This window comes from Ascidiella aspersa, chromosome 4 (assembly GCF_963924565.1).
Source record: "Ascidiella aspersa chromosome 4, kaAscAspe10.2, whole genome shotgun sequence".
In the NCBI taxonomy this organism is placed as follows: Eukaryota; Metazoa; Chordata; class Ascidiacea; order Phlebobranchia; family Ascidiidae; genus Ascidiella; species Ascidiella aspersa.
Window position 1 is genome coordinate 20,781,880 of NC_139450.1, and position 27,962 is coordinate 20,809,841.

General features: G+C 34.5%; 1 protein-coding gene across 1 annotated transcript; it reads left to right on the forward strand.

Annotated features, from left to right (window-relative positions):
• Positions 1–27,864, forward strand: LOC146148619 (uncharacterized). Its single transcript, XM_083388426.1, has 15 exons — positions 1–2,993; positions 3,050–3,208; positions 10,222–10,455; positions 10,710–10,867; positions 11,075–11,264; positions 15,793–15,889; positions 15,979–16,117; positions 17,264–17,335; positions 17,889–18,085; positions 20,176–20,636; positions 21,017–21,151; positions 23,945–24,036; positions 25,454–25,568; positions 25,654–25,806; positions 26,065–27,864. Exons 1-15 carry the CDS (start codon positions 2,862–2,864, stop codon positions 26,338–26,340), a joined length of 2,610 nt encoding a protein of 869 aa, XP_083244552.1. The 5' UTR covers positions 1–2,861; the 3' UTR covers positions 26,341–27,864.
• Positions 27,865–27,962: the final 98 nt, after the last annotated feature.

Consider the following 27,962-nt stretch of genomic DNA (forward strand, 5'->3'; position numbering starts at 1 on the left):
GACAGTTGAATCTTAGTATGCATAATAAAGCAACACTAAGCTAAGTAGAGTAGAATAGATTAAGAATAGCAGTGACCGCTTGCTTTGGGTGTTGGTCACTCTTCAGTCGACACTGGTCATCTGTATTAGGATATCATATTTGGCAGCGCAGGGGAGTAATATTAGTGAATATTTACTTGCACATGCTAAACAATTACCAAGGAAAATTAGGACCGAGAAAATGAGAAAGGTTGAAGGGTTGCGCCCAAGGTGATTTTAACAAATACATACATGGTGAATGCTAAAGTATAACCTGCTGGTGCAAATGTCTGCTTTTTTTTCTTATGTATTTGTCACATAAAAAGTTTTTCTTTGCAACTCAAATCCAGTTTAATTGCGCTCAAAATGTGTTTATTTGGGTAAAAGCAAAAGTTTGTAATTTAAAATAAGATGTAACAGCTGTGATGCATTAGGCACATAAGAGTGATTTGCATATTGCTTGAAATATCAGTATTTAAAATCAAATTAATAGAAATCACACTTTGTGATTGCCACAGTATGCATAGAGCTAAATAGATATGCTTAGCTCAGACAGAAACAAAGTCAAATTAGATAAAGTGTTCTGGAATTCCATTTTTAGAACTTCCACCAATGAGTAACTGGATTTTAGCAAAGCCAAATGGTTAAAAATAACTAATGCCACTATTAACATAAAAAAATTATTTTACCTTGCATTAGATCAGTGGTTCTCAACCTTTTTTTTTTCGTGGCCCATTTACATTGCACAAAAGTTCTGTGGCCCAATAATTTTTTCTGAAAGAACAAACTATAACAAAGGTTTGTAACAAAAAAAAGCGGAGCATATATCAAAACAGATTACATATTCTACCGTGCATTAGTGAGGTAATTGCTTCTGAACGATAAATTGACAAATTTACTTTCATTTACATTCCTTCTTAATTCCTCCCCAAGCCATTATTCCTGTAAAATTAGGTATAGTTAAACAAACTTAATTCTTCAATAAATCTAGCTTTTTTAAATTGGTCTGTGGCCCACCTAAAAAGTTTCCATGGCCCACCAGTGAGCTATGGCCCACTGGTTGAGAACCGCTGCATTAGATCAGTGGTCGGCAAACTTTTCATTGCGGCCTAAAATACTCTTTTGAAAGCTATTAAAGGTCCACGCCCCACGGCGCATACAGGATTTGGGAGCAAGGGCATAAAAATGTTTAGTAAGGCGTCACAAAGTTATGTCATAAAATAATTATTCTTGAAAACCTTTTTCTTTCTTGAGAGAATTTGCAAATATGCAACTGAAACCTGAGTTAAAATAACCGCCCTTATAGACTAATTTGAAAGAAATTGTACTTTGTAGAGTTTGCTGGTCACACGGCACAGCACGCCATAGTAAGCATTGTGCTTTTTGAAGTAATAGATTTAATTAAACCTTAAAATATTCCTAAAATAAACCCTAAAATGTTCGATTTAAATAAACCCTAAAATAAAAATGAGCATAAAACTCTTAGTCACGCCATTTTAAAAATACATTACAATAAATATACGGTTATCACGCGGCCCAAACTGCACATAAAAGAGCAAATATCAAAGCTTATCCCTCAGGCCATTAATAGTGGCACAAGGGCTTACATTTGGGCTACATTCGCGGCCCACGGCTTGCTGAGCACTGCATTAGATAAACAGTTCGCAATGTATGCCTTCAGCAATTTTCTTTTTTTCCCTTTTAATCTCACCTTGTTCTTATCGAATGTCACAAGAGGTACCTTGTCCGCGCAGCGCAACTTGCATTAGATCACGATCAGAAAACTGACTATGCCAGTATTGGCGAAATATATATTAATTAACAAAATGTATGTTCCTGGTTTTACTCAGGTTTTTTAAAGAGTTTTATTTGTTCAAATTAGATAGAATGCTTCTTGAAATAGACAAAACTACAGTGACGGTATGATAAGAAAATGTTAATTTAAAGGTTAAGCTTTCAATCACAACCAACATAAAACAAATTTGTTGTTCAGTAATTTAAAGATAATGCATAAGGCCTATACAGTAAAACTTGCAAGCAATTATGTTGTTCACTGACAGACAGTCTAGTTCATTTCTTTGTTATGTGAAGACGTTTTGTTGGTGGTTACTATAAAGCATTTTGTACTGATTAAAAAGAACAACCTGGTATTTTGAAAGTTTAGGGCCAATGCGTCATATGTCTAGCTCTGCATTTATTCTCTAAACAACTGAGCTTCACAAAACATTTTTTCAGGAAGGTGTAACAAAATGAATTCCCGCCAATTTTAGTACAAATGTTCACAGATATTCATGCTCATAAAAATATATCAGATTAACTATGCATGAAAACAATCAAAGTGTAAAATCAATCCTTAAAAATCCAAAAAAAAAAATTTAAAGTAAATTATTTTTTTGTACTAATTTATTGAGTTTTGGGGCGGATTCTTCGGCAGCTGTAGTTGCCCAATAACCAGAGCATCCTGCCATACTTCTAGTAGGTTTATTTTATTCTGATTAAATATTTACTACAAAACAATTTACAAATAAAGCAATTTATCCCTCTTATCTTGGTAACTTTATTAAATAAATTAATAACAATAAATATTGTAAATTTGGTTGTTAACTTAACCGTTGTTAACTTAAATCTATATTTTTTCCTAAACAGTCACACTACATTGCTTTCTTTGTCTAAGTTGTAAGTTGGAAAAGCTTTTCAATTTGACCTATTTGTAGTTTTATTTATGGGTTTCAATTATATTCCAGAAATTGATAAAAAAGACAAATATTCTATTTATAGAATAATGTCATGATTTTCCAGTTTTTTATTTGTAACTCTGTTAGGTTTTTTTCTGAAGTATAAAAATGGAAAAAAATTGCCACCAATCCTACTCAGAAAGCTTGAAGACTACATTGAACTGTTATCAACTTAGTAGTGCTGACAGCTTGGGTGGCCCAAGTGGTTATTCTGCTCTTGCAGCCCAATTGTGGTTTAAAGTAGGTGACCGATTAAAAATGGATTTCTTTTACTATATTGGTATTTTTGTTTTAAGGATAATAAGGAGGCTCCTCCAAATCCGCCTCCTCCTTTAATACAAATACCTTTGTTGATGCCAAATGATACCTCAACTCAAAGAGCAGAGACAACATTGGCAGGAAGAAACATTGCATGCTTTATAGTTGGCGGAGAAAAGCGTTTGTGTTTACCCCAGGTTGGTAAAAAAGGCATTCTATTGAATTAGTTACAAAGTGCCAAGCATGATTTATGTATATATGGTAAAAAGGATAGTACTAGGCACATAAATTCTTTATTTTTTGACATAACTACTCAAAATTGATCATAAAATTGTTGTGTGTTTGCAGTGTTACTTTAACTAGCAGAGCTTAGGTACTGTACTTTAATTTCCAAAAATTAATCTTGATAGTAACAATTTCAGTTAAATAACCAAAAAAACAATTATGACATGGGCAGGGGCACCAGGCCATGCTCCTCCTGTAATCTCTATATTTTTTGTCTAATTTAACTATGTAGATAAAGCGCAAGCTTTTTATGCTTTTACTATGTTTTTATTTGTGCTTAGCAAATCTAAAAAATGTACCTCTTAGATCACTCCTTTTATTGTTAATTTTTAAAACATTGTAACTTTTAGAATATTATTGTTTAGACATTCGTTAGGCCAACAAAGCATTATAACTATTGAGGCGCAAGAAAATTAGACAAGAATACTTGTCACCAGAAGGCTGTAAGAAGTTTGTAAGAGTAATCCTAGGATCATTATTGTTTTTACAATATATATTGCACTGAATAATTTTTATTGTTAAACATAATTTTGCGGTGTAAGTTTTCTTGCTTTAAAAATTGATTGCGTCTGCCATTATGTTAAAAAAGCAATAAGATCCACCTGGTAAAAAATGTTTAATAAATTGGTTTAGAACAGGGGTTCTCAACCGTGGCCCTCGGGCACCCTTGGGGTGCCATGGGTATAAATCTCTAGCGAGGTCGTAGTATTGCAAAAGACACCTACTCAAGGGTCATTATTTTCAAAATTTGCCACTGAACTAAAATTTCTTATTCTAATGACTATACCTTACGGATGTACAGAATTACCTTTTTTTTTCAAATTTATGTTTCCTGCTTGACATCCCATTATGTGTCACATACAAATCAGTTTAATAAGCTTTTAAAACAATTGGACCATATTTATATCGGCAGACACCCCAAAGTTGTTGCGCTAAAATTGTTAAACTGGGACTTTTCTTAACACGATACTCTACTTTTGTCGTTAAAATCACAGAAACCTTTTTACAGTTGAATAAATGTAGTAAGGAAATATCAATGAATAGCTTTCTTCAGTTTTAGCCAAGGTTGTTTTTAGAAAATTTGGGTATGATCGCCTGTGATCTTCAACAGCCTGCAGCAAGCTTGCACAGTGCTGAGGATTGTCGGTTAATATAGCAGCATATTCAGTGTTTAATTTTACCCCTCGTTCTGTGGCATCATTCACAACTTTAACAGTATGACACATAGGCTCAGGCTTGCGAACAGATTTAAAATATCGCAAATAGTTTTGGACGAAGTTTCTGCAAATCCACCAAGGCATGCTGTAATTCATTAAGTTCTAGGCTCTTGCAATATTTGCGTCTGGACAACCTGGTTACACCAATGGGAAGTTATTAGGTGCTCAACAATTGCAAAGTACAACAGGTGGATGTCAAGCAGAAGCCACTTTTAAAATGATAATCTTATGGAAACTTACTAAAAATATGCAATCATTTGTGTTGGAAGGAAAAATGGTGCTGCAAAACTATTAGAAGTTACCATAGGAATAACACTTATTTATAATGCATGCCGGCATCATATTGATGAACTGGTTGTTAATGCAGTTTGGAAAATATTCTTCGGAAAGGAACTGTCTGGCCCAGAAAATATTTTTACAAATTTCAAAAACCTTAAACAATTTTTCCATTGATGTGGTGAAAGACAGAGTTCTGGAAGTTGTCAAGGATATAAATCAGGATATCATTCATAAGGAAAAACAAACCCAACTCTTTTCAAGAGGATACTACAAAGAATGTGCAGAAAATACTTTGGATATACTAGGCGCCACAACACAATGTAAAGTCTCCCATCATCAACCAGGTGGAACACACAGTGCAAGGTGGATGGGGCAAGTTTTGTATTGCTAAAAAATGTTTATGTGGTCTGAACAGATGGGTTCTGAAGCTATTTTTCAAAGGTATACCACATTTTTAGCAATTATTCTATGTTCCATTTTGGCTTAAAGCTAGCATTGAATGTGATGCATCAATCAATGACCTAGAGCAGGGGTGTTCAAATGATTTCTGCCATGATCCACCACAGTCAAACCTGACAACATGATGATCCACCAAATACGAATAGTAAACATATGGGACACGCTTTAATTTTTATGGTGCTTTATTTATGTAAACGCGATAACTTTAATAGTTAATCTTGTTTAGTGTTTGTTTACCTTTCGAAGTCAGGGCGCATCTGGCGAGCGAAGCGAGGGCGATTTTTTTAGGTATACCGGCATTTCTTTTAAATTTCTTGCAAGTTTTTATTACATTGCTGAAAATACAAAATGTTAAAAAATATATGTCCAATATTTTTGAATGCTTTTTCCATTAACGGTAACAAAGCGCTGAGCCGGACGTAGAAAGATGATTCGCGCGAAGCGGTAAAAGTTTTCGCACTTAGGTAGTTAAAATAGTCAAAAAGTATTTGAAATGGACTCGTATCTAGTTTGTCAAAGAGGCGGCAGACCGAATGAATTACATTGGCGGGGCGCATCCGGCCTCGGGCCGTAGGTTGCAGACCCCTGATTTAGACTTCAGGTCTCACAATAGCCTCAAATTGGGGCTTTCTGTCGCCTACTGATATCCTCAAACGCTCACAAAGATTAGCATTTGGGAGTCTCGTTCTATGCTTGATTGTTTACAAAATTCATTAATAATGACAATTGGTATTCACATGAAAACACTGTAGAAAGTTTATTTTTTTAAGACTACATTAGAAGATCCGCACAAAATGCTGAAAAGATCCGGAACCGGATCGCGATCCGCCATTTGAACATGACCGACCTAGAGTTTCTCAATTTAATGCTGGCATACACTTCAATTGATAAGAAAGTCGGTGAGGTTGCCTTTAATAAGCTTCATCGTCACCATTGGTATCTTGTTGAAGAAACTGTCATATTTTCCTTGTTTAGTAATCACCCACAAATGACCAACAAGAAAGCAGCAATTGCCCCAAAACTTCTTGCAACTGCAAAACCTGTAGAGTTTTACCAAGGCATTTCAGTTTTGCATCATAAAATCAACAGTTAAACTACTTTAGAGGATTTGGTTGGCCCAGATTCTTATTTTTTTTTTTTACGCTACTTTTTTATTGCATTTTACCGATTCATGTTCCTCATATTATGGGTACAACAAATTAAAGTTGTTTGTATGTGCTGTTTAAGTTGTGAATGATGCCGCAGAAAGAGGGGTAATATTAAGTACTGATTATGCTGCTATATTAACCGACAATCCAACATGCAATCGCCTGCGATCATATCCAGATTGAAAGGAAGAAAGCTATTCATTGATGTTTCTTTACTACATTTATTTAACGGTGACATTGTTATACTTATGTTATATTCCTTCTTTATCCACTGTTGATTAAATTCTTCAATGTAATTGGGTCACACATCTTAAGTGAATGCGAAAGTGAAATGAAGTACAAAACACTGTCTTGTTTTTTGTTTGTACCTGGGTCAACAGTAAAAATGCAGGATTTTTGTTCTCTTCACCTTTTCTTTTTTTTTATTTCTTCGTCTTGAATTGACTGAGCGGCAAGTTTGTATGCAACAATTGACAACACTAAGTCAAGCAGTTTACTTTTTTCTTGCTAAAACATTGAGTTAGGCACAGTTAATGTTCCTGGCCAATGGCATATCCTTTTAGGGGCTTGGACCCCCCTTTTGTAAGTGATACTATCGTTTTTTTCAGGGTTTAACTCACCGTCCGAAGCGTCAATGTTTTTAATGTAATTGGGTCACGCTTCTTAAGCTAATGCAAAATCAAAATCAAACGCAAAACGCCATTTTTCGTTTCTTGTTTGATCAACCGTAAATGCAGGATATTTTCCTCCTTTGTTATTCAATCAGGTTGGCTGATCAGCAAGTGTGTATTCCACAACTGACAACGCTAAGTTTTTCTTCATTTCTCCCGGCGTAGATAAATTGAAAATATTCGCTGAAAATTCACAAAAGATTACCAAAAGTGTGAGATGGCATTAATAACACTTGACCCACCCTAACCCAAACGCTAACCCGAACCCTAACACAAATAAAGTGCGTTAATGCAATAATTATTTGAATGCTGGGGAAAAAAACAAACTTTCGGTGGGCATAAGATAGTTTCTCGTCCACGGTATATAGGATTGTTATGTCACAAAATGAGATATTGGGGCCACAAATTTATATATATAGATTGTTCATTATTTTAAAACATGCATATAAATTGTTTATTATTTTAAAACATACTCAATTTTGATCCTAGAAGTGTAGTTTGTTTGCAGTTTTACTTTGATTGGCAGCGCTTAAATACTCCTATATTGACTTAAAAAAGTAATTACTACAGTAGCAATTCCAATTAAATAGACAAGTAGGACATTCGCATGGGCGGATCCATGGGATTCCAGGCCATTCTTCTCCACATAAATTTTGTCTAGTTTTATTGGGTAAATACAAAAAATTTTTGCATTTTGCACAAACATTTTGCTGCTTTTGCTATGCCTGTGTTAAGTAAATCCATTCAACCTAAAGATGTGAGACTCATAGCCTTGGAAAACTATTAAATTAGACTAAAAAATGTCAATATCTCGAGCAATATGCAAACCTTTGTTATTTGCTTAATGTTTCAAGTAGTTTTTAAATTGAAAATTTCTGCTAATTTACCCAAATAAACACTATTTAGTTTGTGCTTAAAGAACTGATTTATGTTTGCACATCAGTTCATCACAAAACAGCTTATATATATGTAACAGTGTGAAAGTAGAAAAAGCAGACATGTGCGCCCACAGGTTGTATTTTCGCACCTCTCTTATGAGTCGGGGGTCCGAATCCCACCCCCTTCTGGATACGCCACTGTTGTATAGTGTTTTTCCAATAATGAACTATAGGATATATTTTGATTAATCCCCTCCTTCCGAAAAAATATAAGCTAAAAAATTAATAAAAACATACTAGTTCAACATTCCAGATTCGAAACCTAATATTCTAGAATCCCCGGGATTATATCTTCAACGTCCCTATTTGTAAGGCAACTCTTGTAAAAAATATATAAGAAAAGTAGTCTAATCGCACGAAGCACAAAAAAATCCAATAAAAAAAATCTGAGATTAAGGCCTTTAGGTTAGGGTAATAAATTAATAAAAGCTTAATAAAAAAAACATAGTAAAAATATATAGATGTTCATAAGAAGCGCAATTTTTTTTGGTGTTTACACAGTAACGCTCTAAAAAAAATATAGTTTTTGTGGCATGACCTGGTTGCCTCCTGTTTCACCAGCTTCCATCCAGGATACAGTCCCTCTAATAGAATAAATATAAATATATTAATTTTTACTTTACACTATGTCTTGTTAAAAAATTCTATAATTTCCACTTTTTCTAAATGCTTGGGATGTTTCAAGCACTCCTAGGAGAAATTTGGGGCGCTCAGCCCCCTAAATATTGACAAATCTTTCTGTAAAATACTGTACATTTCTCTTGATGTGTATGATTTGGACTCTTGTTTTCACATAAACCGACAAAATATGAGCGACATCCATTATGGATCATTTTCCTTAACTACTGAGACATTTTGCCTTTTTACCGCTGTTACACATTAATCAGCCATCAGAAACCATACTGTATTATTTGCTTTTTATGAATTACCTAAAGGTTTTATGCAGTACAGCGGCCCATAAATGCAATGTCAAAGTTTTTTCGGGTCATTAATTTTTATATCAAAAGGCATTTGCCAAACAGCTTCACAACTCAGTGAACCGGTTGGTCAAGTATTGAATACTAAAAGTTAAATTATTTTAATCTGTATATCTTTTTTACGTCCTGCTAAGTGTTAAATTTAGAGAACCCCTGTAAATGAAGTCTGCGTCCATGCATCTATCTCTATCAGGCAAATTTATCTCAAAAGTTGTTCAAAGCAAAACACAAAGTCAAACTAAATAAGAGGGCCATTTTTGTTTCTTTGGTCACTTTAAGCAATGCTTTTCGTAATGCCATAATACTTGTATTGTAGACAAGGGAAGATATCAGTAATTGATATATTGTTTGAGCTGGCTAATTTAAACTTGATTTCCTGAAGTTGCGTTTTAATTGATTGGATGTTTAGTTGAACAGCGACCAGCAAACCAATTTCAACCGCCGTTTTGAAATACTTTTGCAGTTGCGCTGGAGAGAAAATAAATTTGACATCAGAGAAAATATTTAAGGAAATTCTCCGTGATTCCAGTAATTACACTAAATAAAGAACGATGTAGTTCATAAATATATTTCTAAATTCAATCATCTTTAAAACACTAAATAACGTGTGATGTTATACCTTTAATATTTGTACAAGGAATAATATGTATCTGAAATTCTCTACAAATAAAATTACCATTATTTTGCACCTGTAGAAAAGCAAAACTCGCCATACTAGTTATCCAACTTTCCCTGTTTGCTGGAATCTAATAACGTCTTTGCAAATGTGGTCAGTGTATTCTAAATGACATCAGTGCAACTTTTGACTGGATAAATGATTTTACGCTCTATTACTTTTTGTGTGGTTTGTGTGCAGCCTAACATTTGCCAGGGGGTCTAAAATTTGTTTTTAAAATCATTCTGATAAACATCATTGTATTGAATAATGTGATTTTTGTGCCCAATTGGTATTTTTCCAACAGAAAAGCTTATTTAAACTTATATATACCGAATAAATGCAATTTGACTTGACTGTACTTGTTTGTTTGTGCACAAGCTCACTCATGAACAGCCCATTTTTTAAGGATTACTTGTTTTATAATCTCACATGTTTCTCGAATATAGCCAACAATTTTTGATAACCCTGATCTAGTGTATTTTTGACGAGGAGTTATTCTAAATGGTTTTATTTGGCCCTCAGAGCAATTGAAGTTTGAGACCGTTGCCCTAAACATACTCTGTGATTTGTTTGCACAGATTTTAACAACGGTTCTTCGGGAGTTCAGTATATCAGAGATCAACCGCATATGTGCAGAACTGCACATATACTGCAGCAGGTGTTCACCAGATCAACTTGAAATTCTTAAAGTCCTCAGAATTTTGCCTTTTAACACTACTCAATGTGGACTAATTACTAAGACAGATGCAGAAAGACTTGTTTCCACACTAAGTGCTGACTATCAGCTTACATCCAAAAGGCAAATAAATCAGGTACAACAAAAGCTTCCCATAAAAAACGTAAGAATAAATAAGCTTAGCTTCCAATTTATATAAACCAACAGCCATAACAGAACTAAAAACTGCTATCATCATGCTTATCACTAAGTTGGTGTAAATTAATCCATGGTTTTAGAATGAATTACTCTGGTCACATTTGTGTTTGGATAACAAACACCAGCGACCAGCGACCAGCGTTGAGTTTTCATATCTGAAACAAAGAAAACAGATGAGGTTTGTATTTTTAGAAAGAAACCAAAGGCATCCAAGTTTATCATGAATGTTTTGGAAGGGGAGATGGAATGTTTTACCCTGATATATATATTGCTCCAGAAAGTCTTTGCATTGTATGTTTGGATTGCAAAATTCCATTATCACCTGTCAAGTTTGTTAGTCATTCACACAGGTCAGTTGATAAATCAACCAACTAAACATGATTGAATTTAATTCAACAGTTAAGCGTTATTTTGAGAACTTTTAAAAACGTGAAATCGTTATTAGAAAAGTTGTCAGATTGATGCTTTGAATATTTTAAAAATTATTTAAACATTACAAGCAGTACAATTTAACTAGATACTAATATTTCACTTGTGTTTTGTACTTAACAATTTAGAGGTTTGGAGAAGCACACTTGTCACTGGGGATTTGACCCAGAAAACTGGAGAAACTACCTACTACTTTCAAACGATGAAACAAGCAGTATGAAGGAATGTGAGAAAAGTCTCATCACCGCAAAGGCAAAATTCAATTTTACCAACAAGCAGCATTACTCTCCCACCTCTCCATCATCTAAGAGAAGACATGTAAGCGAAAATTGTGTTAAGAAATTGTTAATAAATGTAGTCAACTGCAAACACATCTACCTGTTAATATTTGTAAATAATTATATCTTTGTGCATAGTGGGCCAACTGTATTCAGTTCCTTTATGTAGGCTGTTTTCTTAATTAAAATGTTTATACTGCAAATCATAACAAACTTTTTGCAGACTAACATAGTCAAATTTAATAATCATAGGTGAATGGCTGTTTAAGACATTGTATAAGAAATCCACCTAGCTATGTTAATAGACATGCTTACTTATTTTAATAAACACTTTTCTACATGGTTTTGTTAAAATATTTTTTATTCAGTTTTAAAATGATAAAGAGAATGAAAATAGTATATAAATAAACACAATATTTGTGCAATATCAGTCAAAGTTAACTAATCAAACTCCTTAGTTAAACTTTTGTGTTTTTTTCTAAATAAACTAGCTACAAAGCAACAATAGCCAAAGCAAAAATGTTTAATATCATAGTATTAAGAACAAAGACATAATATAGACAAAAACACAGTTATATCCCACACAGAATAATATTTAAATTGCCTGAATATGACATAAACCTGTTGGATAAGTCCAAAACTTATCAAAATAAAGCCCAACTGGCCCAAATAACACCTGAAACTGTAGGGAGAGGGTATGGGATGACCGGTGGCCTTTGGTCTGGCATCTGCCATTTGGTGTCAACGTTTGGGCGCCCTAGTTTGAATGGCACAGTTAGGATGCTGCTGTTTTGGTTTAATGGTGGGTAATAAGTGGGGTTAGAAAATGATTTAGGGCTAAAATTATTAGGGAAGTTATGATGTTCTTGGAGGTGGGGGCTGGGGTTAGGTGAAATGTTGCATAGTCCTGATTCTGGTAATTTAGGTCTTATTGTGACTGATTAAGGACTTATTTAGATTTATTCGTGAATATGATAATTAGGTAATTAGTCCTATTTTGGTCTTATGCCAAACTGTGTTTTATACTGACGTTGATGTTGTTATGGTTGCAATGTGGCTGGACCTGTTACCTCTCTGTGGACAACAGGTACCTTCTTATGTGCGTTAAGTTTACTATAATAGCTTTAACAGAATTCACATCCTTATATAAGTAAAACCTAGATACCTACGACGGACATCTGTTTATACAATTGAAAAATAATAAAGTAATTTAAAAAAAATAATAGTGCATTTTTAAAAGGCTTTTTTATTTTGTGACCGCTTATTCTTGTCACGCATTAGCTGAGGGATGTCTAAAAATGTTTCTGGAATCTCTCACACAACATTGTCCCATTGTCATGGTCAATTACACTTTAGGGCACCCAGGAATTTAAAACCATTGTGTGTGTTCTGTGTGTATTTAATTTGTTCTACCAGGAACTAACAAAATTCAGACACAGTATACATTGATTGTTTATTAGTTATTACCATATCCAAAAGTATGCCTGATTCTGTAAACTTTTATATGCTTCTTGTTTACTGGTAGTGAATAATTTAAATTTTTAAATATTCACCTAACAATAATGTTTTAAAGCGGATTATGCAAATTGTAAAATTTGATGTTAACTAAATCTAGTATAAATTGTTGCTTAATGTAAGCTTCGCACGCCAGCCTCAAGACTTCAACGCAAAAATAGTCAGTAAGCTTGACATTTCACTCTGTTAGCTGAAAGTTCAGCAAGCGCGGTTTCACGTCGTTTTACATCATTGTTATTTAAATTTTTGTTCCAACATACCAGGAGATGTTTTTTTAAAGTTAACTGATTAAATCATAGTTGATTATAATTCACGCCCATAGCTAAATGTATTAAAAATATTGATTTTTTATACACTAACAACCCCAGCATGTTAAACGTATTGCATGTGATCAAGAACAACAAGTCATCATGAAGGGAAACCTGACTATCCGCTGTCACACCTACATAATTGGATATTCCAATGCCTTGTAAAAGTAAATGCTGAAGATATTCTATCTTATGGTTAGCATCGGAACGTTGCTGTAAAACTTGTACTGCAAAAACAAAAAATGTATTAATGCTTATTTTATTCGATATACGTGCAAACCGTGCCTTATCGTCTCATAATATAACGAAGCAGATCAACAGGTTTTAGAGCGCCCTTCAGCCAAGCTCAGGCGCAAAACAACAAAGTCTCGTTGGAGCGTGACGCACGAACTGAAAGCACTCGGTCTGCTTTGAGACTGTCGACGCCTAGTCAATTGGCCAGACATTAGAAAGAGTTGCGGCTAAACGTTGGTGCCGAGTTCGCCTCAAAGCCTATTTGCTTGGACGACTGGGCTTGCGTGTGTGTTTCTTTGAATGGATTTGTAGGGATTCAGTAAATAAAATAATAATTGTCCAACCGCGCGTTGTGCCTTTCTTTAGGCTCTATGTGAACTTGCGTTTGTGACCTTCTTAGGGCCAGTCGAACTGCTCATGGATATTTTTTTATTGTACAATGTTTGCATTTTTTTGTTGTTGATTGCTAGGTTACTTTTTTCTTAAAATATTTTGCTCGCTACTTGCCAACTCAAGATTTTTCGGGTAAAAAAGACGTCACGAAGTTACGTCGGGATGTCAAAAAAACAAGTAACCTTAGGGAACCTGCTGTTCTTGGTCAAATAGTGCACAATTGCAAGTCTAAATACATAAAGGAATGGGGCGACAAAGTGTTTGAACATTGCTTGATACAAATGTTTTGAACATTGTTCGATACAATTGCATTTATTGAACTATTTTTTCAGCACCCCGCAGCGAGGGCCTTTTAATCCACAGTTATATGGCTACACGAAATCTACAAAAAAGTTCGTAAAAGCATACAGGCTTTTATTTTGTAAACTTGGGAGTTGTGTTACTGTACGTTAGGTGCCAAACGTGGGCGTGAAGAGCGTTTAAGACGCCCTGGATTTGTGGCAGAGCTTTAAAACGCAATTTTCTTCACCCTTAGGAAAATGTTTTTTTGATATTTTTTTGGTCAATTTTTAGTGAATCTTTTTACCCCCAAATCACTTTGTAATGCTTTTACGTCCTATGTGTCTGCCCACAGCCCTGTGGTGTGTTCCATAACTCACTATCTCGGTAACTTACTTTTATCGGTTTGCACAAATCTATAACGTCTTTGCAATATGTCCACTGTTTCGTGAGAACACCTATCCAAAAGCCGATGTATGCTTTATGTGCTCAGTTAAGACATTTTTACGTGAATTTAGAACGGCCACAGCTGTGCTGTCATTGGTCCTTTTAAAAATCGAGCAATGGGATCATGTTCTAAATGCGTCAAGGTCTTTAAGGCAATTTTTTTGTCAATTAAAACCAAATAAACTAGTTTTTGCGTTTGCGTGATAAACTGAACTTCAGTTGTTTAATTAAACATCATTTTTAGGACACCACAATTCTTAAGATTAGTTGAAATATGATTTCAATATCTGCAAAAAATGTTACGAGTTACGGACCCCCCAAAATGTAAAAATCATTGTTCCGCACTGCAAAAAAGGAATAAAAAAAAAACAGGCAAAAAATTATTGTTTTGAACCTTGCTATGATATTTTTTACCCAACCAGCTGAAGTTGTCCGCCCAGTGTTATGTAACTACCGTATTTTTAAATATTAGTCAGACAATGGAAATATTTTAAAGTCAATTCTGAATCGCACAGAGCACAATTTTATATTTATTTGTTTAAATTGGCTAAACTATAAATAAGGAGACGTGACTCATTGGGCACATAAAATTGCTTATTGCTCGTGCTTGAATATATTGTTTTTTTTTATCAAGCTGAATGTGAAAAACATTGGTGCCATTGTAAGGGTGCATAAAAAACACGTAAAAAGTTTACGCGAGGTGCACGCTTGGGAAGCGGAGTAACTTTATCGTTAATCTTGAAATCAAAAATACGAACAGGCGTATTTTTACTAAACAGAAAACATACAATAGTAGTATGCACGGAAACATTGAGCTAAAAATGTCTAAAAAATATGATTTTTTTGGCAGTTACATCGGTAAAGTTGGCAATTAAATTATAGTTTGGGCATGACCTGGTGCCCAACCTTGATGAACAACTTTTTTTAGCTCCATAAACTCTGCGAGATTATTTTGACTAATTATTACTCATTTCGGTCGTAAATAGTGAAAAATATATATAAAATGAGCTAACTAAACAAACTAATCCAAATTACTAGCTCGAAAACTTGCAAATCGCGAAATCCTGAACATCTACATATGAGTATTTTTTATGTAGAGCGACAGCATAAAAGCAGAATTGACACGAAGCGTAGTATGGAATAATTAAAATCACTATAAAATGGTTAAATTGTAGTACAGCCCACGCCTCCATCGGTCAAGCCATTTGCATATTTATCCTGTCGGCATAACTTTGAACGGTTACAAACACTTGCGGTAATTAATAAAACTGTACAACTGTCTTGACAAATGCTGAAACCGCTTGGTTCCTGAAACAGTATTTTTATACGACCGATATCCACTTTATTAATTTTATGGTTAGAACAATATAACCGAAAGTATTTGTTTTGCAGGAACCTGACAATGAAGATTCTCAGACGAAAAAGTTTAAGGAAGAAAATCTTGAAGATATTTCAACGTCACCAAGACTCTCATCTCTGTGCTATGGAAGTATGTTTTGTGTGTAGTATGACTATTAGGTTAACCTTTTATGGAAAGTAGTATTTTGATTTCCATTTAATTTACTAATTTATCAATAGTGCCGTTTGGAATCCGACCCTCTGCCTTCAAGCCATGGCTTCCTAGTTTAGCAGCAAACCTTTCCCAAATTCAGACTGAGCTGCGTGCTGCAAACGACGACGCACTCATAAACTCCCTAATTCCGATGCTGCACGACCGGTTAGTAAAGAACATTCACCGACTTATATATATTATTGCTTTAACCCGTGCCAAAATATTTTCAACCTAACCAGCTGAAGTTGTCCATGTGATGTAATGTAAATACCGTTGTTATGGTATACATTTTATGGTAAAGCAATGGTCACCAAACTAGGGGCTCGCATATTCAAGGCAATTGCTTAATCAGTCAATCTAATTCAAGGCCAAGTTTATACCCTCGTTTGAAACACACAGCACAAAACGAGCAACATATTGTTGGACTTCAGCAAAAATTAATTATCGCCATTATGCTGATGTACCTGGTCTGGTTGAACATTTTTTCTTTGTATAAGCGACTTTAGGTTGCTTGCCTTGATTTGAAATAAAGCCAACTCTTTACGATACCCGACCCTGGATTAACAGGAACTATATTATAAATGTATATTGCAAAATCCCTTTCTAAAATATTCTAATGCTGAAAAAAAGATATATATAAATATTTGGAAATATTTACGCTGTTACAGCGGACCTAAAGCTATTGAGCATCTACTTTTGAGGCTAAATTATGAGAACCGAATTAATATGGTATATCATTTTTACTTATGCCTAAACGTTGCAATACGCGGCACTTTCCTTTCGGTAAATACAAATTTTAAAACATGTGACGTGAAAATTCAGTTCTCAAAAAACTACTTGGCGTAACAGCGTAAAACTCTTTCAAGTTTAATTTTCTCAATTGCACCGTGGCAAATGACCGTAGTAAGTTTAGGTGCATAAAAGGGCTGTTTGCCATATCGATAAGGAATTATTAACTAAAAAGTAAAACCTGTCTGCCACACAAAACTACTCAGGTATATCGCTTCTCTAGCGAGCGGCCTCACTATTTTTCAATGCAAAGTTTTTTTTCTGTTCGAGTAAATGGCTATCTTTCAGTTTGGAGTAATGCTGGCCGCTCGCCAGAGACGCACATTGATTCGTCTCTCTCTCGCTACGTGAACATCCGGCCGCTCGGCGTCCGGCGGATAAAACAAGCCAAATATATTTTGAGATACTGCAAACCCTTTCAAAAAGAAATTTGATTTTTGCGATCTTTTATATAAATTGATTAATATTATAAAAATTGTTTAACTGCCCACATAGACTTTTGTGTATGTTGTTTCTGTACAGGCGTTTGCTTCCGGGCTATCTTCCGTTTGGGTCTCCTGCTGATCTATCTTCATCAGAGCCAATTCCTAACTGGTAAAATTTACTTAGAAAGCTACGTTTGCTGTGTGTATCGTGGTGCAAACTATTTCCAGCCGAGGTTTCCCATTTCCCATACTTGTTTAGCGTTTTACCGACGTTTTTCGCCTTTTTTATTCTGGCATTGCCCAGTATTTTGTGAACTTTTACGTCCTACGCTATGAAAGCACAGATGATTTCCTTTTCGCAATAAACCATTGACGAGCACAGAGGGTTTTTTATCTACTTTGTTCTTTTAAAATGTTCTGTGTTGGCACACGTGTTTTCGGCATTATCTTAACACACCAGAATAAAAACACTTACAAACCGATTCATACCAATAAAATTCTTTACAAAAGCATTGGTGACAACTTTTATAAAAGTTTAGGTGGCTTTGATGGTCTAGTAATGACCTTCAAATATGTCACACAACACAGATCTTCGTTTGATTGTACAACCTTCGATATTATTGCGTTGTAGCTTCTGTTGATGTATAATATTATTTTCTTCTATTTTAATTTAGGTAATACAAATCCTTTAAATGTTTTTAAACGATAATGTATTTTTACAGGAATGCCACATTACCGTCTGTTAAAATCACCCCTGACCTTGCTTCCCAAGCTTCAGTTGAACTTCAAAAACGAACATCCACATTTGTTATGGAGAGAGATCACATCGACGAATGTCATTCAAAATCTTTAGATAATTTGCCAAGATCTGTTAGACGTAAATCCTCTGTTAAGACACTCGTTCAAGACAATCATACAGGTCGGGCTTTTTGCTGTCATTTTTGTTATGATACTGGGTATTACACCGTTTTAGATCGCTATTTTTTTTGGGGGGGAGGGGGGGGACTTTTACTAAATAAATTACTCAAGGTGATATCATAAACTCGTTGTTTGTTTTTGGACGGGTTTTAACGCAAATTGATACACTAAATTGTTTTGTGAGAAAACTGTTGGTGCTATTTATTTCAAATTTTGATAAGAAAATATATATATATTAAAGTAGTTTGTACATTTTGGCGGTCGAGGCCCATGGGTTGGGATCAAAATATAAAATAACCCCATTGATAATGGTCCACTTACACTGACAAACCACCCAGAAAAATGTAGATTCTTTCATTTTGTTTTAAGGTTTAACACCGAGTTTTGTTACCAGTTTTATAGCAAAGTATAAATCGTAGAACTTTAAATTTTTATACATGAAAGAGGCTCGTGTGTAAATGGCGGTTTGTTTTTTTATACTAGGTACACCCAGGGGCTTTTACCTGGGGGTAGAAATCATGTTATTGTTTTTAGCTCTATACTACCATCTAGCGGTAGCAATATATCTCAAAGAGGACATGATTAACTGTTGTACGGCACTTTCAAATTAGCCAAACAGATTACGCCGGCAAACCGCAGTATAACCAATTCTCTGACTTTTTCGTTAGGGGATAAAAATTGAAATATTTTTTTAAATTGAAAAATTTCCCTGGCTGGTAAAGTGTTAAGGGATTTTGGGGGGATAGGTCGAGAGTGCAAACCTTTAAAATTGGTAATAAATATAAAATGACTAATTTGATAGATGAGGATGTTTTAATTTTCGGAAAAAAAATTGTAGTTGTTTTGGGGGGGGGATATAAAGTAAATGTTAAAATAACCATAAAATAATTAGTTTGTTTGTAAAATTATTAAAAAATAATTTTGCATATTTTTACCAAAATAGTGACACGGAAAATGTATCTTTGGAAAACTCCCCTCGTTGCATCAGTAAAGTCATAGGTAACGGTGGGAATGGCGGCTTTTCCATTTTTTCTTGCAGAACCAAGTCAGTGGAAAGAAAAATGTAATATATAGCCTAACCTAAACCCAAAACAACAAACCAAAGTGAAATATATAACATTGTAAAAGTTAATGTGGTACATAACCCTATTTATATTGGCCCACTTACAATGAAAAAATATGAAAATTAGGCCCTGAATTTTACACCTGACAAAATATCAAACAACAACAACCCCGTCTAGTTTTTATTTATTTAGGGTATACCCTCTTGCTTAGGATCTTTCTGATTTTGGATTCCCTGATATACTAAAATGTACAATAAAAACACCTGAAAAATGAAAAAGAACAGTTGAAAACTACAATGACAAAATAAGTGAAAATCTATTCGTAAAGGATGGTGGAGGCCCATAATTAGCTTTTATGGTGTATTTTGATGAGACCATTCCTTTTATGTTTATTTGCAGAATTTTGAATAAAAACTTGCACTTTTTTGTTAACCCTTAACTCGAATAACACTAAATTGGGTACTTTTTGTATTTGCACGTTGCTCAAATAAAATTAATTTGGCCACTTTTTGTTCGAAGAAGCTCGAATAAAACTATTTTAGGCTTTTTTAAAATGAGCTGTATTTATTTATTTTTGCAAAATGGTGATCGTGTGTGATCGAGGAGACGACTGGAGATCAAAATCTGTAAAAAAAGTATTATTTATATTTTAGCTAACGCACTTCCAAGAAAAAAAAAATACAAGTGGCAAAAATTGCAAAAAAAGCGAACCACCACTCATTATGATAACGTTTTATACTTCATCTGAATATCGCATCATTAAAGTTTTTAAGATTTTCCTTCACTTTTACTAGGTATACTTATAAATCCGAAGCTCCAGAGGCACAACAAAACTTACTTGGTAACATATAATATTTCCAAACTTTTTTAAATTTAAATAAGTGAATATTTCCTATATATTTAAGTATACTAAATACCTTTCGCAGTTTAATCTATTGGCTGGTGCCGAGGTCTTGCATCAAATTTAAATAAAGCAAGTTTTGTACTGCAGAAGAGTATTCCAACACAAGGTTGTGTGATTTTTCAGTGAGAGGAGGTGGGGAATCAACAAGAGTGTCTTCATGTCAATTGTTTGACAATTCTTCACCGCACGAATTACCTTTACAACGAAAATGCGAAGTTCGCTTAAAAGATGAAGTTAGTAATGATCCAAAGCGACAAAGTTTGGATATTATAGAACCAGCCTTACATTCTCCAACAAAAGTTGGGCTAAACATTGACAAAACTACTGACTCTTTATTGGCAATTAGCAAAGATGTTGCAGCAGCCTCGGCTATGCTTGAACTTTCTTCAACACGAAAGTCAAGTAAACAGTGTCCATTGCATGAACCAAAAGATTTTGAATTATATTTAACGAAATCCGTCAAAGAAAGCGACCATTGTACGTTTCTTGTGGTACCACTTAGTCATACTCTCGAGCACTTCAAGTGGACATTTGGTCCATTTTCTTATATCATAAGCGCCGCAGGAACACAGGAATTACAAGTGGTAAGATGCATATGTGGTATAAATTACTTATTTTTGTAACCTGAATAATAGCTGGTTGGCCACCAGGCATAGTAGACACAGAAATAAAACTAGCGTAATTATAACGTTACATACCACAAGCAAAATGTCGCCGAGGGAGCTGAGATATCTGATAATCTGCTTGTATTTATTTTTATATTGAAAGTCTTATTTTTGCTTGGCATTTAAGTTAAGTTAAAATAACTAATTAAATTGTCACAAATCTTGGTCATTTTATTCGAAAATTTTACCCAAGTTAGTTATATTATCCTTATACTTTACTTATATTTTATGCTTATTATGATACCACCGGCAAAAACAAAACAATTTTTTTATGGTTTTTGAATGTTGTTTTTTATTAGTTTCATTCTTTGCTCAATGATGCTTGCCGGGAGAGCGCGCCGAAGAACGCAATTCTACATAACGTGGTAAAGATGAAATCCCGCTATGAAGAAAGATTGGATATCCAAACTCGAGTCAAAATAGATTTAGAAACAGTGAGTGAAGATAGTTTAACTGCTAGTATATAAATATACTAGACAAAAACCCGGCGTTGCCCAGGTTTAATCCTTTTGCAATAAGCGCGATATATTACGTGCATCCGTGCAATGCCCCGAATTGCGTTGTTAAAAATGTATGAAGCCATCAAGCTGTTAATTGTTGATCACCGTCGCATATTATGGTGTACCATTTCCTTGTAAGTGTAAAAACGTGTAATTTAAATTGTAAAGTAATGTTTTGTATTGTGTATAAAATGGGTCGAGTAAATACTTTCAACAATTCAAGTAGGATGCGGCCCTCGTGAAAGCAGCAACAATATTAGGCCCTACATATTGGGAAAGGCGCTTCTCCATAACAAATTCGAATTCCCCGAATCATTCTCGAGTATAGGTTAAACAAAATGTAAGATTTCATCAAGCTTTGTCTCTTAATAACTATTACATATTATGTTTCACTCTAGGTCATTTGCTTGATCCGCATATTATTGCCGATGATTTAAAAAGGCAATTTACCGTGTTACTAAAAACTCATGCTACGGACGCGTAATATCCTGGCTATAGAGCGCTAAATAGTGTGTAAAGTGTAAAACATTTTAAATTTTCTAAATAAAAACATTGTAATTCCCTAATCGTTAATTATTATTATACAGCCTATATGTGTTGCCTGTTGATCGTTCCTTGGCTATTTTTGTTGATCGTCCCTTGGCTATTTTTGTTGATTGTACCTAAAATGGGTTATCGCATTTATCTGCGTGACTACGAAAAATATAATTGTGCGTCCTCATAAACTAAGTGAAATCTAATTTTATTCTGAAATTGGTAACTATTGAAACCGCCGCATTAAATGCGATATTTTGCGAACTGTACCTAATTTTGCGAAGTTCTACTTTTGAGAAGTTCAACATCAAATTCTCAAGTTGGACACATTAAAGTTTATTTTAATAAAGGCAATATTATTAATTTGGTTTTATTTCCACGCAGGTAATTGTGCTTGAAGTTTTTTTATGCAAAAAAGTATGTAACCAAAAAGCAATTTTTAAAGAAACAAATTTTAATTCTTTATCTTGTGAGATTAAATTACTATTTTTACACAGTTTTTGCATACAATGAATGCAACACGGTTTGTAACCAAAAAACAATTTTGGAACCACCCTCAAACGTAAAACCTTAAAGCAAATACGTAATCCCGGTACCATATTGCGTCCAACGTAAGTAAAATTGGTTACTATTAAAGCCGCCTGTGGAAAAGCGAGCGCACTTTGACCGTTAGTTAGGTGGCGCTCGGTGTGACGCCGCGCCGCTCCTCTTGTTAGGCGACGATGACGTGGTCTGTCTGTTATGCCAGCGACCGAGCGGTGTTTCTAACTGATTAAAATTATTTACAACTCCAATAACCACGATAATGTACGAAGTCTATATCTGCATTTCGTCTGGTTAAACAAAATGAAACATTCCACCTTGCTGTGGACTCTTTATTACTTATTCACATAACGTTGTGGAATGTTAAACTGCTAGCCTCATGTTTGATTTTCTGGATACGCCCCTGAGTACCTATCCAACTTCTATCACGGTGAACGCGATTTAAGGTCTTTCTTCCTGTACCTTCACGTAAGCTGTGCACTGTGCAGCCATGCAGGTTTGGACATAATATAGTGCTGATCTTTTATTGCCACCAATACGTCAAGTATACTTCTAAGTTTATTGGTTTTGCCAACCTACAATTTTCGTTCGCGCTATGCGCAAATAACTTTGCTTTACTTGCATAATACTCACAAGTTCGTTCGAGAACAGCGTGTTTCGTAAGATTACTTTAATTATGACGTCAATTTATTACGTAATTTGTGACATCATATGCAATATTCTTGCAACAATCCCCGCAATATGGAATAAATTGCTTCTGGTCGCCCGCGACAAATAATACCTAACGTTACCCAAATGTAATTGGTGCTTAGTATTTAGTGTAGTAAAATACATTCATTAGTTTACAATATACAGTACGCGTCGTTGTCGTTATCTACGCCACGGCGTTTTTTCCTCTTCACAATAACAAAATTCGGTTCCTGTTTTTTCATTTTCCGATAGGTGTGGTGGCCGGTATATTTGATTTAACCGCAAAAATTCAGTAGGTGTATGCTAGTATTTTATCGATGCCCTATCCCTCTGTCTGTCTGTTGAAGCAATCGACTAACATAACATACCAAGTGGGTTTTTGCCTACTATTTTGTTTAATACTTCGTCAGGTGACCCACAATCGCTGTTTCATGATTAAAAAAAAAATCGTCTATTAGTTTTCAATTGACTAAACTTTGTTGATACTTTCAGAGTAGACAAAAAGACGCATTTAGTATAACGATTTTTCTTTAAAGGCATAATTGCCTTTACTTATATAATTCACATATAGCCAAAAAAGGGGAATTGGCATCGTTTCTATATGGTTTTCGATATGCTATCAATCATTTTACTGAAACAAAACATATTTAGGTGCAATGTTTTCAAATAGCTCTATAGCCCACTGAAAATGGTCTCGTGGCCCACTACTAGGCCATGGCCCACCGTTTGGAAATCGTTGATCGGAGACGCAAAAAGGAAACGGACACAATAAAAACACTTCAACAGTGTCACATGTTTCAGTTCATGTAACACTACTTTTAAGAATATGAGGTCGTTAATTACGCATTTGGAGGGACTGTGTTGAGTATAATAATCAGTTTTTGTGACTTACTACGTTGTTCACAACAAATCCACCTGCTTCATATGTTACTCTTAACCGACAGTTTACTGTTTTTCTAGGAACTCGAACACACAAAAGCATCTAAACGCCAGCGTCTACAGGAAGCCGCAAACGTCAGGAAAGATATAAAACAAGAAATGGAAAATATGAGGTTTTGGTTCTTTGGATCTCGATTTATTATTTAATATCAACTGATAGTATTGGTATTCTTCCGATACTAGGCTAGTATCGGCGCCGATTCAATACCTCGATGAAGTATTTTAAGCTTTGAGTAGCGTTATAATGCAGTGATTCTACCTTCAAAGGGAAAAAAAAAGTTTTGTAAAGACATTTTGAAGTCATTTTGTCATTTGTGAAATAACTTGTTCAAGTCAAGTCTTTTAAAAAAATTGCAAGTCAAGTCCCAGCTAAGTCACCAGTTGCGCAAGTCAGTACTAGTCAAGTCATTATTACAGCAAGTCATCTCCGAGTCAAACCACTAGTTTAAAAGAATAATAATCCATTAATATAGGTAAACTCGTCCGATTTTAAGCAAAAATTCAACTGAAAAAAAAACAAAAAAAACAAACATGTAGCAATCGAATAGTTTTAGTCATTTGTTTAAAAGACTCAAGTCAAGTTATTTTACCATTAAGACTTAAGTAAAGTCATTTGAAAACAGTGACTTAAGTTTAAGTCATTGATTACAACACTGGGAAAAAATCGCATTAGCGATGAATACTTAACTTGACTAAACTTCTCAAGCTAAAGCAATTTTGCCTAATAAATACCTAGTCGTGGAAAATTACCTTCAAACGTTTTAACTTTTGCTTAGATGACAAACGTCACAAATTACGTTGTGAGCTGGGTAATTTTAAGAACCGTGCTGTTCTTGGACGAACTGATTTGCACTAAAGCGATAAAAAATTGTATTTATTTTCGTTTTATTTGGCAAAGCGTAGGGAATGGCATAGCGTTTAAGGGAAAATGATCTTCCAAAGGAAAAAAAATGATCGCTTCACAAATGCTAAAATAGGCTAGCATTTTAAAAATTTTGGATACAATACCAAAGACAAAAAATAAATAAAATCGCCAGGGTAGGGCAGGCACGTTCTCTTTAAATTAGTTAATCTTGCCTGGTTTCCGAGAGAAAATTAGCAAAAAAGTTCCAAAAACAATTGTCAGGCTTCATTTTCTAAATGCCGTTTAGAATCTCCCATTGTCTTCCGATCCGCTATCATAAAGAGATACAATTTTCATATTATGTCTTGGAGCGGCTTAAGATATTTTAGAAGACCGTAAAGCTGGAAAATGAGAAGATTTGAAATGTAATACGTCAAATTGTGTATGCCTTTTGTGCATTTAATCATAAACGTTTCGTGTTGTTTGACTGCCTTTGATATTTGCCCATCATGTGTCTATTGTCGTTTTAGGTATATGTTGTAAGGGTACCGCCGAAATTTTATGTCTGAATGTGTGCCGGAAATGAACAAGGTAGCATATTGTTATAGAATAGTTCGACCACTTAATTTTGTATTTCTTGTTGTGCTTATATCATCCATTATTTGATCTATAATGCTATTGTTTAGACATGACCACAACAAGAAAATGCAAGAAATGCAACATCAACTAAATCAATTACAAATCAAACTCGATAGTTCGGATTCAAACGACCACAAACGTGGAGTTAGTTTTACACTCGAGGTAATAGCTTTTGTTTTGTTAAAGTATAGAAAATATTCCGTGAAATAAACTTGTTATTTTAGTATAACACTTCATATTTTTGTAGATGGAAAAGTTAAAAACGAAGATCCAGGATAGAGAGGAATCTATAAGTAAATTGAGGATTGAACTGGTTAAAGAGCAAGATAAACGGCTGTTGTCAGAAATGAGACTGGAAGAAGTAATTGACGGATCCCGCGGCAGAATTCCTTTATTGATGGTATTTTAATATGTAGGATACCCTGGTTTTATTTGTATTTTGAACAAATCGATGTTATAGGTAATCCACTGTGTTATGATTACACAAATCTAAAATGTTACACATATTTTTGGCTCGTGGTTTTGTTAAATTTGTCAACTTGCTAATGCAGTTTAGTGAATAATTTACACCCTGGTCTACCGTCTAAACGTATTATCAATGTTGGTTTGATCTTATTTAGTTAACAAGTTGCATAATAACTAATATTTGCTACAATAGGATGGTAGCACATTTTCTACCATGCGGCGAAAAGATAGCAGAATTGGCGACGCCTCATTCTCTCAATCTCTCTCAGTCCAGCGAAAAACAAGTCTTGAAACCATTGTTTCTTCGTCGTGTAGCGTTCAGACTAGCTTCTGTAACAGTAATTTGAAATTAGCAAACAACTGCGATGGCGTGGTGGACATAACAAGAGATATTGCAGAAAAAGCAAAAGAATTATCGAGACACACTTCTTCCAAAGATAGTGGCATCCAAGACATAGCTGCCGTGTGACAATTTATTTTAGGTTTGTTTGGGCATTTTAATTATGTCGCCATATATATTATACATATATTACCAAACACCCATTAAATAGTTAAAAATTTAAACATGCTGTCGTGTGATAATAGCAACATTACAAAACCTGTATTATTTAGGTTTGTTTGGAGAAAATTAAGTTTTATAGCTATATATATTAATTTTGTCATGTTGTGACACAAACTAAATATTTGAAAAATTCAAATTTATTCTGTACATTACTAGCAGTGTATTTCGTTATATGTTAAACTATAGTTTAAAGGGTTTATTCTCTACTATTTGCACAGCTTTTATGCGGAAGTGAATTTGACTAATTTTCTTTTTTTAAGTCTGATGATGACCCTTTTAACTGTGTGGGGTTAACGTTCGGGTGGGTAGATGATGCAATATGTAGTACTTTCCTAATACCTCAAACACTTTGTCGTTGTTAAAAATGGTTTCGTATTTTTTTCTGAAGTGCCATTAGGGTTGCTTCTCCTCATCTCATTCGTACACATAACGTATCGACTAGTTTTTGTCTGATTATAAATTATCTCCTATTCATAAATATGTTTTATTGTACCAATTGGTTCCAACCTGTTCCATAGTCCTCAAGTTCTGTTGTCTCTCTTTGCAAACGTTGTTGCGACATTAGCCTAGTTGAAGCATCACGAGTTCAAAGCCGAGCGGACACTAGTGCATTGTTGCAAATAAGTCATTTTAAATTACTCAACGCCTTTAAAATTAAAATGAATGACGTATTTTTTACCAAAAATATTTTCAATTAAAACATTTCTGATTTATATGACTGAAGTCAAAGTCCACTCATTTATCCAAATGAAGTCAAAGTTTATTGATTTATGTCATTACAACACTGCGTTACTGCGTCCCTAAAGTGAGATTCAACAATACACTCTAATGACATCACGTTTTCAGCTTGGGTGTAGCACTTTATCGAAATTTAAGCATAGTGCCAAAGTGCGCGTACCTACTCGATACACCACTATTAAAGGTAGCGCGTACTGTTAAACAAACAAATATAAAAATATATGTACCTCGTCTACAGATTGTGCATTCCAAGCCAAATCTGGCTAAAATACAGTTTTATGCACCGTGCAGCATAAAGCAACAAGTTTACCTCATTTATCAGAAAGTTCCATTGTTTTAGGAACGTTCGGCATGAATACACGCCGTTATTTATAACCAAACTTTAGCACGGATGCTCTTTAGCGATGCTTTTACTATGTATAAATACGGCACCTCGTCTGTGTTTTAGCGTTTCATTTTCTTTGTGTTTGTTTGGGCCTACCTCATCACCGTTTATATCTCATCTGTGAAATACAAGATCTCGCGAAACGCAAGTTAAACATCTGCTCCTTTTAGCGTCGAATTTTAAGACTGATGTTGTGTGTTGTATATACATTACTAGTACTTCATCGTTTTTTGCCTTCATACCTTTGGTGCAGTTGTCGCCACAGATTGTACATTGTCACATATAAAATAAAATATGTTGTAAAATTATGTTTTTGCAGTAACAAATCGTTACTCTTACTGTGCTTAAGAGCATTTTTCCCGATATACTTTATGACTGTAGGTATGTATAACCCCTAGTTACTAGC

What these genes read in the sequence shown, in the direction of transcription:
- LOC146148619 (XM_083388426.1), top strand. Translation starts at nt 2,862, where the DNA reads ATGGAAAAAAATTGCCACCAATCCTACTCAGAAAGCTTGAAGACTACA. An exon ending in CCAAAAGGCAAATAAATCAG is followed by an intron (nt 10,456 to 10,709) that starts GTACAACAAAAG and finishes TTGTATTTTTAG; the next exon opens with AAAGAAACCAAAGGCATCCA. An exon ending in CATCATCTAAGAGAAGACAT is followed by an intron (nt 11,265 to 15,792) that starts GTAAGCGAAAAT and finishes TTTGTTTTGCAG; the next exon opens with GAACCTGACAATGAAGATTC.